The 11,461-nt window shown below is 39.4% G+C and overlaps 1 protein-coding gene across 3 annotated transcripts in view; it reads right to left on the bottom strand.

Annotated features, from left to right (window-relative positions):
* Positions 1-6,292, bottom strand: part of LOC311127191 (zinc finger FYVE domain-containing protein 16-like) — a 33,069-nt gene extending 26,777 nt beyond the window's left edge. For 2 of the 3 annotated variants that reach the window (XM_084158978.1, XM_084158980.1), the window contains exons 1-2: positions 6,122-6,207; positions 98-212 (exon numbers count right to left, since the gene is read on the bottom strand). In XM_084158978.1, the coding sequence (XP_084015104.1) occupies positions 98-167 (70 nt within the window). In that variant the 5' untranslated portion in view covers positions 168-212; positions 6,122-6,207. Of the gene's footprint in view, positions 1-97; positions 213-6,121 lie in introns of all 3 variants that reach the window. The other variant, XM_084158979.1, reaches the window with a different exon arrangement.
* Positions 6,293-11,461: the final 5,169 nt, after the last annotated feature.

Raw genomic sequence — 11,461 nt, 5'->3', positions numbered from 1 at the left:
TTGGGTCGCCCCACACCTCACCCTTCCAACCCACATACAGAAAAGAAAAAGAAATACATGCTACTCAATGGGTTTTTTCATAGTAATGGCGTCTAACCTGTATTGAGCTCAAAGTCATCCAGAAGCTTATCCAGGTCACATACAGCAGCCTTGAAGAAGCTGTCCATGCTGGGCTGTTGGTGGGAGAGAGGCTCCACTCACAACTTCGCCTCCTGGAAGTAGAACATAAAGTATTGTTATCTGTTATCTAGTAGTCTTAGGTGGACTGGGCGAATGCATTTCAATCAACGTTTCGGTTTGCATTTCAGTTTCCAAGTCAGTGTAAAAATGTTGTAGTTAGGTATAAACCTAAGCCTTCATCCACAATTCCCACTCCCCAGACAGGTTGATGAATTAATAACATATCAATCGTTGACCAAACAGTTAGCATCTCAAACGTTCTCCAGCTATGTGTTATTGTGTACTTCAGACTCTGACCCCTGCTCTCCATGTCTGTGGAGAAATCTAATTAAAGATCTACCATTAGGGAAGATACCAAGGGAAATAATAACCCCATTGGGTGTCACAAACAAGTCTGTCACGAGTTTACAGCAGCCTCATCAGTTTAAGTACACATAAAGGAATTTTACAGTGCTTTATAAGTATTGCACCAACTATTTGGTGTGGAAATATGACTAGGGCAACCCTTAATGTGAGGAAACAGCCAGCTAGTCATTGCAGATTTATACAAATGTTGAAATCATAGCAACAAATTAAAGGACACTGTCCCAATCCTGCATTATACCATTTATTCAACTGCGTGACCAAGACACTATCCACTTATATATATATATACAGTTGAAGTCGGAAGTTTACATACACTTAGGTTGGAGTCATTAAAAGTTGTTTTTCAACCACTCCACAAATTTCTTGTTAACAAACTATAGTTTTGGCAAGTCAGTTAGGACATCTACTTTGTGCATGACACAAGTAATTCTTCCAACAATTGTTTACAGACAGATTATTTCACTGTATCACAATTCCAGTGGGTCAGAAGTTTACATACACTAAGTTGACTGTGCCTTTAAACAGCTTGGAAAATTCCAGAAAATTATGTCATGGCTTTAGAAGCTTCTGATAGGCTAATTGACATAATTTGAGTCAATTGGTGGTGTATCTGTGGATGTATTTCAAGGCCTACCTTCAAACTCAGTGCCTCTTTGCTTGACATCATGGGAAAAATCAAAAGAAATCAGCCAAGACCTCAGAAAAAAAAAGTCTGGTTCATCCTTGGGAGCAATTTCCAAACGTCTGAAGGTACCACGTTCATCTGTACAAACAATAGTATGCAGGTATAAACACCATGGGACCACGCAGCCGTCATACCGCTCAGGAAGGAGATGCGTTCTGTCTCCTAGAGATGAACACACTTTGGTGCGAAAAGTGCAAATCAATCCCAGAACAACAGCAAAGGACCTTGTGAAGATGCTGGAGGAAACAGGTACAAAAGTATCTATATCCACAGTATAACGAGTCCTATATCGACATAACCTGAAAGGCTGCTCAGCAAGGAAGAAGCCACTGCCATAAAAAAGCCAGAATACGGTTTACAACTGCACATGGGGACAAAGATCTTACTTTTTGGAGAAATGTCCTCTGGTCTGATGAAACAATAATATAACTGTTTGGCCATAATGACCATCGTTATGTTTGGAGGAAAAAGGGTGCCCCTTGCAAACCGAAGAACACCATCCCAACCGTGAAGCGCGGGGTGGCAGCATCATGCTGTGGGGGTGCTTTGCTGCAGGAGGGACTGGTGCACTTCACAAAATAGATGGCATCATGTGGAAGGAAAATTATGTGGATATATTGAAGCAACATCTCAAGACATCAGTCAGGAAGTTAAAGCTTGGTCACAAATGGGTCTTCCAAATGGACAATGACCCCAAGCATACTTCCAAAGTTGTGGCAAAATGGCTTAAGGATAACAAAGTCAAGGTATTGGAGTGGCCATCACAAAGCCCTGACCTCAATCCTATAGAAAATGTGTGGGCAGAACTGAAATAGTGTGTGCGAGCAAGGAGGCCTACAAACCTGACTCAGTTACACCAGCTGTCAGGAGGAATGGGCCAAAATTCACCCAACTTATTGTGGGAAGCTTGTGGAAGGCTACCCGAAACGTTAGACCCATGTTAAACAATTTAAAGGCAATGCTACCAAATACTAATTGAGTGTATGTAAACTTCTGACACGTTAGACCCATGTTAAACAATTTAAAGGCAATGCTACCAAATACTAATTGAGTGTATGTAAACTTCTGACCCACTGGGAATGTGATGAAAGAAATAAAACCTGAAAGAAATCATTCGCTCTACTATTATTCTGACATTTCACATTCTTAAAATAAAGTGGTGATCCTAACTGACCTAAAACAGGGAATTTTTACTAGGATTAAAATGTCAGGAATTGTGAAAAACTTAGTTTAAATGTATTTGGCTAAGGTGTATGTAAACTTCCGACTTCAACTGTATGTATGTGTATATATAAAAAGTATTTAGTCAGCCACCAATTGTGCAAGTTCTCCCACTTAAAAAGATAAGAGAGGCCTGTCATTTTCATCATAGGTGCACGTCAACTATGACAGACAAAATGAGAAAAAAAAATCCAGAAAATCACATTGTAGGATTTTTAATGAATTTATTTGCAAATTATGGTGGAAAATAAGTATTTGGTCAATAACAAAAGTTTCTCAATACTTTGTTATATACCCTTTGTTGGCAATGACACAGGTCAAACGTTTTCTGTAAGTCTTCACAAGGTTCACACACACTGTTGCTGGTATTTTGGCACATTCCTCCATGCAGATCTCCACTAGAGCAGTGATGTTTTGGGGCTGTCGCTGGGCAACACAGACTTTCAACTCCCTCCAAAGATTTTCTATGGGGTTGAGATCTGGAGACTGGCTAGGCCACTCCAGGACCTTGAAATGCTTCTTACGAAGCCACTCCTTCGTTGCCCGGGCGGTGTGTTTGGGATCATTGTCATGCTGAAAGACCCAGCCACGTTTCATCTTCAATGCCCTTGCTGATGGAAGGAGGTTTTCACTCAAAATCTCACGATACATGGCCCCATTCATTCTTTCCTTTACACGTATCAGTCGTCCTGGTCCCTTTGCAGAAAAACAGCCCCAAAGCATGATGTTTCCACCCCCATGCTTCACAGTAGGTATGGTGTTCTTTGGATGCAACTCAGCATTCTTTGTCCTCCAAACACGACGAGTTGAGTTTTTACCAAAAAGTTCTATTTTGGTTTCATCTGACCATATGACATTCTCCCAATCCTCTTCTGGATCATCCAAATGCACTCTAGCAAACTTCAGACGGGCCTGGACATGTACTGGCTTAAGCAGGGGGACACGTCTGGCACTGCAGGATTTGAGTCCCTGGCGGCGTAGTGTGTTACTGATGGTAGGCTTTGTTACTTTGGTCCCAGCTCTCTGCAGGTAATTCACTAGGTCCCCCCGTGTGGTTCTGGGATTTTTGCTCACCGTTCTTGTGATCATTTTGACCCCACGGGGTGAGATCTTGCGTGGGAGCCCCAGATCGAGGGAGATTATCAGTGGTCTTGTATGTCTTCCATTTCCTAATAATTGCTCCCACAGTTGATTTCTTCAAACCAAGCTGCTTACCTATTGCAGATTCAGTCTTCCCAGCCTGGTGCAGGTCTACAATTTTGTTTCTGGTGTCCTTTGACAGCTCTTTGGTCTTGGCCATAGTGGAGTTTGGAGTGTGACTGTTTGAGGTTGTGGACAGGTGTCTTTTATACTGATAACAAGTTCAAACAGGTGCCATTAATACAGGTAACGAGTGGAGGACAGAGGAGCCTCTTAAAGAAGAAGTTACAGGTCTGTGAGAGCCAGAAATCTTGCTTGTTTGTAGGTGACCAAATACTTATTTTCCACCATAATTTGCAAATAAATTCATAAAAAATCCTACAATGTGATATTCTGGATTTGTTTTTGCCTTTTATTGTCCCCAGCACAAGGTGCACCTGTGTAATATCATGCTGTTTAATTAACTTATTGATATGTCACACCTGTCAGGTGGATGGAAATGCTCACTAAAAGGGATATAAACAAATTTGTGCACAACATTTTAGAGAAATAAGCTTTTTGTGCGTATGGAAAATTTCTGGGATCTTTTATTTCTGCTCATGAAACATGGGACCAACACTTTACATGTTGCGTTTATTTTTGTTCAGTATAGTATTTTACTGGGTGACTTTCACTTCAGTCATTTTCTATTAAGGTATCTTTACTTTTTCCACCACTGTTGTGTGCATATCAGTTGTACTACTATGCATACTACTAGGGACATCAAACGTTCAGCCTGCTGCACAGACCCTATGGACACTCTAGTCTAGAGCGCCTGGTTAAATTGTGCTTAGGTGCATTTTTTTTGTCTCCATGCTTAAAGTAGTAAGAAATGTATGTCATTGTTATAAAAACGTGAATGCTTCATTTACCATAAATCGAAATATTGACGTCTTGAATTATCTTATATTATGCAAATGTCCCTATGGTAGACAGGTTAACGTTTTCACAACACACAGAAAATACACATACTTTTCACCTCAGATTGGTGATGCTACTATAAAAGTTTATAGTCATCTCGATTACACAAAATTGATGGCTTAAAACAGATCAATATCTTTGGTTTTGTATCATAAATGTTGTTGTACGAGCTGAGGATCGCAGGACTTAGAACTCTGCTGTAATTTTCTAATTCAAATGGAATGAACAATTCAAGGCACTCTATATAAAAGTCGCTGGCCACACACTAATACATCGATTTGAGAGAAACTATCACTTAAATTACAGCCAACCCTTGTCAGTGTTGATATCCTAGGGCGGGTCGTGCTTTGTTGAAGTTAAATAACAAAGCAACTGATTTGTTTCCTTCCCTGTTTCGGCAGTCTCCCAAAATCTCCATCCACCATTCTAGAATTTAGATGACTGTCTTCAACAATTCTCAATTATCTTCTAACCGGTGATGTAAACATTATTCTCAGATTCCGTGTGGCCTTTGAATAGTGTTAGTTTTAACAGCGCATATACCCCAAACATTTGCCCCGTTCTATTGATTTCAACGTTGATCCACAACGGCAACATCCGGGACTAGCATTCCTAGGCATTAACCACTCTAGCATGGTGGTGGAAAATTGTGTTTCATGAATAAAGTATGCATATTTTCCCTGTTTTGATTCCCGCCTTCTCGCCATTAAACTAGTAAAGGAGGATATCACCACATTTGCAGCCTGAATGGAGAATGTTTTAGGCACGAACCGGTTCATGGGGGATACAAGTGCATTGCCAGCTGAATACTGTGTTTGGACGGTATGATGAAACGACTCAATATCGCCATCTGCCGGTCTTTGGACTATATCATGACTAATGATCAGCTAGCTAGCTTACATTTTAGTCATTTAGCAGACGCTCTTATCCAGAGCGACTTACAGTTAGTGAGTGCATACATTTTCATACTGCCCCCCCCCCCCCCCCCCCCCGTGGGAATCGAACCCACAACCCTGGCGTTGCAAGCGCCATACTCTACCAACTGAGCTACACAGGGCCACACAAGCTTACTATTAGCCATCTAATTATGATAGTATCCATGGTGACCAAGAATTCCTAATCAAAACAATAGGTTAATAGTAATACTAGGTTATAACTAGAGGTCGTATGGCTAACATTTGCTCTCTATTGGTTCAATTAGCTAGCAATTAATATCCCAGTTGTTGCCTAGCTAACTAATTAGTCAGGTAACGCGTTAGCTGGCTAGTTCGATAACGTTAGTTAGCTAGCTAGTCCTAACCACTAGCTATGAGGCTAATCGATTTAAATTAACTAGCTAGCGTTAGCTAGCTAACGCAGTTTCACAGCTTTCTGCTGACATGACCTGAAACACATTATTTCACCAGATACATCAATAGCTTGCCTGTTATCAAGTCATCACTATCTTGCATCATCCGTGAATATCATGAAAAGCGGAGGGCAGACAGGTTACACTAGCTTAGTTAATACTACTAGCCGGCTAGCCAACGTCTATATTTACAGTCAACAAGCAATTTTCTGTGTCATTACCGGAAGATTCATCATTTTGCCTTCGCCCTTTCAACCGTTTTTCGATTATTCTGGTTAAAACGAAGAAGGTGTGTTTACTCTAGATTGTCTCCTCGTTGTCCTGTCGTTATTCCTGAAGTTTTTAAAGCTCAGTGCAGTTTTTCACTCCGGCGTCCATCTTGGATCTATCACACCGGTGGAATTTGTGTCCACTAGTTACCACAGCCACAAAGTCAGAATTGGCTATCGTAAAAATTCATGAAAACTCAAATGAGATTATTGATCTTAATTTGAAGTTAGGCTTAGTCATAATGTTAGTAGTGTGGTTAGGGTTAGGTTTAAAATTAAATTTTAAGAAGATAAATTGTAGGAATAGTGGGGGTTTATGACTTTATGGCTGTGGTAACTATTGACGACCGGTGGAATCGCAGCCTTCCTTAAAGAGAGCGCACATATTTTGCTTTGTTTACTTAGTGCAACGCAGTCAGTCACCTGTGCCGCGTTTATATGCTATCGGAGTTATCGGATGCTCCTAGTTCCCAGTGGGAAATGTCACTTGAATTACCCTCTTAGTGAGAATTACAAGTAGGAAAGTGAGAAAATCGTCTTACCTAAGTTGTCTAGTTGTGACGTTTCACCACTGACCTTTTACCTTTTCAACCAAAAGATGACAGCAAGTTCGTTTTTGACTATTACAAACGTATCATTATGGATAATGTAGCTAGTCTGACCATTGTCAATGTTAAGCAAGCTAGTTAACTTTATTATTAACAAGTTTAGCAAGTTTATCGAGCTAGCTAAAATATTAGGCTATTGGTTGAAGAATTGTTCCGACATTAATAGCGCTTGAACGCGATCATGTCAGATTTATGACTTCCCACTTCCCAGTAGCACGTGAAGCCAGCACTATTGATACATATGTTGGAGATAACGTTTCCAACATATTGCTTCCATCTATTTAGCCCTGTCAGATAAGTGAACTAGCTCATTTGACTTTTTTTGTTTTTTTTTGTGGTCCAATTGACATTTTTGTCATTTAGCAGACGCTCTTATCCAGAGCGACTTACAATTAGTGAGTTCATACATTTTTCATACTGGCCCCCCTGATTAATCGAATCAATTGGCCACCCATCCTTTGTTGCCAGAGTTAAGCAGGAAGCGAAGATATTGACTGTGGAGGAGTTTGTGGTCCAAACTAATGAGAAATCATTGTGACTTCCTAACAAGCATTATATTACACTCTCTCTAAAGTGATCCTAAAGCCAGAAGTAGTGACACAGGATGAGGAGACTAGTTAAGCAGACACGCTGGTCACATACTAATAATGTTATTTAAATGTATTTTTGAAATGTACTGTTTCATAGTTTTAGATTCAGCTACCAGTGTTTATAATGTTAATAAAAATTTGAAGAATTAAAAGATTGTTAAAGAATCTAAAAGAAGATTAATTGATAACTGCTCAATTAGATGGAATGTTAGCCACAAAGTTACCACTTGGTTTGTACTATTCCTTTTTTTTAAAGGAATGGAAATTGTCATTTTATTTAACAGATAGGACAGTGGAGAAAAGACAGGAATGCAAATCACAAGGGCAGTGGGTCGGATTCAAACCCACATCGACCCCCCTGCTATACATGGGTCAGCAGTGGCACCAACTGCTGGACCTCACAGGCCACTGCTATTTTAACTTTATTGCCAATATCTCTCAGATTAGCATCACTGGGTTACATTTGGCGTAGTCGGTTTGAGCAGATGGTATTGGAGTGGGAAGTGGGGTTATTTTTAAATGTGTTCATACTATAGGCTGTCTCCACTGCAGGTTTTGACTTGAGGTTGCATCGCTGCATCCGTTGGCCTCCTTATCCCCGCCTTAATCCCAGAGTGGGAGGTGACAGCCAGAATGTGTCTGGCTGTAAATTCACTACATACTGATGTGAGACAGGGAGACAGGTGATGGTCACTTTTTATGGGCCTCAGAGAGCCGGACTAAGATGGCTGTTGCGTGGTGCGTCTGGGGTCATGGGGAGCTCAAGTGGCCGTTTATGGCACCCTCTATTCCGTCTGAGATATTACAATTGCTATACAATGTAGCTAAGAGACAGCCATGTTACAGAAAAACCAGGCCAAAGTAGGCGAATGCTGCCACATCTTGTTTGGAAACAACAAAGAAGCATCACTTTAATTTCACAATCATATTACATACAACATTATTATGACTGTCCAATGTCCATTGCCATAGTCCCTCAAGATATAATAAATAAAGATGTATGCACTCACTAACTGTAAGTCGCTCTGGATAAGAGCGTCTGCTAAATGACTTAAATGTAAACAGCCGTGGTGTGAAAGCCGTTGAGTCCAACAGAGGAAACAGCTGCTCCCCAGTTTTCAAGACTATTACTACAGCAGCTGCCAAACTCAGGAGACTACCTCAAGTTTTACTATGTAAAGTGCTTTGAGCTCTGGAAAAGTGCTATATAAATCCAAACAGGCCTATTATTCTTATTCTTAACTCATTCATGGACAGACAGGACCATCTTTCCCCATATAAATAGACTGCTATCAAATAATCTACATAACACACATTCAGAAATATTTGTTTACAATGTGTTTCACAACTTTTGGACTCCTTTGTGTTTCTCAAAGTATTTTGGGCTCCTGTGCTATCACTTGCATTCAATTCCTTTCAGGGCTGAACTGGAGGAATCTCCTCTGCAACCCCAGTTACCCGGGCAGCTGCTACTCAAACAACATCAAACCTGTTAACCTGTGGTAACCTGTGTCCATATAAGGCCATATCCTCTGGCATACAGCTCAAATGGCAGCTGATCACATTCAATATTCTTCTCTATTAGGGCGGGTCCTAAAGCAATCCCCAGTCTCCAGTGCTGTGATGGCTATATGTATTTCTGACACCCAATACTTCCATGACCATTCAGAAAGTTGCTGTTGGGCTTGTAAATAATGTTGTTATTGTTTACAACTTGTACTTCATCAACTAGCATCCCACTGGACACAAACGTCAGTTCAACATCTAGTTTAGTTAAACATTTTGGTTGAACTGTCAACTAATGTGAATTCAACAAAACATTTCACCATGTCATTGGATTCAGGTTAAAAGTTGGTTGAAAAAAAGACTAAATTCACTTACATTGATCACTTTTTGCAAATCCAATCAGTTTTCCACATTGATTCAACATCATCACATACAGTATATTTTTTGGGGGTTGAAATGACATGGAAACAACAAGTATTTGCCCAGTGGGATGGCATCTCATTGGAGTTCCAAAATAATAATTTATTTATTTGTCCAAATGTTAAACTGATATTTTTAATTAGATGATAAGGGGGATGTAAAACTAGCTGAAACAGAAATGACCAATCAAATAGTGGGCTATCAAAGACTGGGACCAATAACATGTAAACAAATGCATCCCAGGTTATTTTCACATGCAAATAGAATTTGCATTCAATTATACTGTATATCTGTAGTGCCTAATGAATTAGGAAGATTACATTTTAAAACATTATTTTAATATATACATAATTGTTGTCTAAAGTGATCTATGACAACAAAAACATGGAGTAGTAGGTTTTTCAATTATGATAATGTAAGAGAGTGGTACATTAAGGTACAAGTAAGAGATATTATTCTAAACCAAAAGGGGTGTATTCTATTAGTTAAAGGGGCTATCTGTGATTTTTGGACATTTAAGTTCATAATATATAGCCATTGATTCTCGAAGAACATACAGTATAAATGCCTCATGAGCTTAGTTCAACTGTCTAACTATTTCAAAACCCAAAATATAAGCTTGTTTTACTGCTTTGTTTGTAAACAATGCAATTGCAAACAAACAATGTATAGCCTCAAAACATGGATAAAACTATAATTGTAATATCATGGATGGTCAGTCCTTGCATCCATAGTTCTGTCTATGAATTTGTTGGTTAAGACAACATATAAAAAACGTTTTGGATTTCTCCAGGCCTATATCTCAGCTGTTTACCGGTGGCCACTTTGTTATTGTTTGAACTGCAGATTGCCCATTTAAAGTGAATGTCCTACACCTGTCTTCTGTACTCCACACTGCTGAAGCACCATGATCTACTATGTAGCACAGAGATCCGGTGCTGGCAAGCATAGTAAATTGTCCATATTAGTCGTCCCTACCTTCACACTACTGACATCAGTACTGTAATAAACTTGCGACTCATATATGTTGTCAGGAACATAATTGGGCCTCTCCCAGGTCCCTCAAAGGGTGCCAGGACTGTGTTATGAGTTTCAAATCCCAAGTTAGACTTTCACTGCAGGGACACGAATGGTGTAAATATTGTCATTATGAAATGCTGAGAGGCAACAAACTCATGCTGGCAGTTATGATAACACAATTTTTCTACCCCAATATAATTTCAATAATCCATTACTGTAATGGATCAAGATTTACTACGCTATTCCCCAAGGCTCCACTGCCAACATAGCTCAATATACTGCATGGATGGTTTACCTAGCTTACTCAATCACAACAAACAGTTGTTAGTAAGGCTTTGGCATAATGTTGATAGATAAAAAAATATACATATATTTAACTCATTATTATATTTGTCTTTTTGTGGTTGTGTTTGGTAGTAATTAGCTTACTACAGTAACATCTACAAATGTATGGCTAATGATTTATAAATGATGAACAACTATTAGCAATGATTTAATAAGGTACATTATTATAACACATTACCTTTATATGAAGTTAGCAAAATCCAATTCAGAGACAAATATCACAGAAATACATAGTGGCAATAGGAGTCAACCCCTAATTCTCTCCTCCAATCCACATCCTTGATCAGGAGAGCCATAATTAACTTCTGCTTGGTTAGCACTTGAAACTGTCAACCAGATAAATAGAGCCTCAGAGCAGCATCAATGACAGACAGCTTCTACCTCTGTGGTAAGACTATCTCCCTTTACACTTTTACACTGTTTATTCTAATATCTCGGCACCTGATAATGTAGTTGCATTGTCAAGTTGCAATCTGTTTTAAATGCCATTTATCTGTTGTGACAGGATGTGAAATGTGTTTTGTGCATGGAATGTGTTTTTAAGTGGATTGATTTGGGATGCCATTCAATGTTTTTTACAACTCTTCAGGTGGGATGAGACTAAGTGCCGGTAATGTGTGTTTAATCATGACACCTCAATGTCTTACAGAACCCTCTAACATACAATTTCATCTGGAAGAGGAAGACAAGGTAAGACATTGTTTGAGTCTTTCACTCAAATTGTTTCTATTGGAGTGTATTCTATGAGAGACACTGTTTTATTAACTACACAAGCTTACTACTTACCTAACTTTGTTGCTAAT

Source organism: Coregonus lavaretus (assembly GCF_964263955.1).
Source record: "Coregonus lavaretus genome assembly, chromosome: 4".
Taxonomy (NCBI): Eukaryota; Metazoa; Chordata; class Actinopteri; order Salmoniformes; family Salmonidae; genus Coregonus; species Coregonus lavaretus.
The sequence above is the reverse complement of the archived record's forward strand: the minus strand, read 5'-3'. Positions and strand labels throughout refer to the sequence as shown.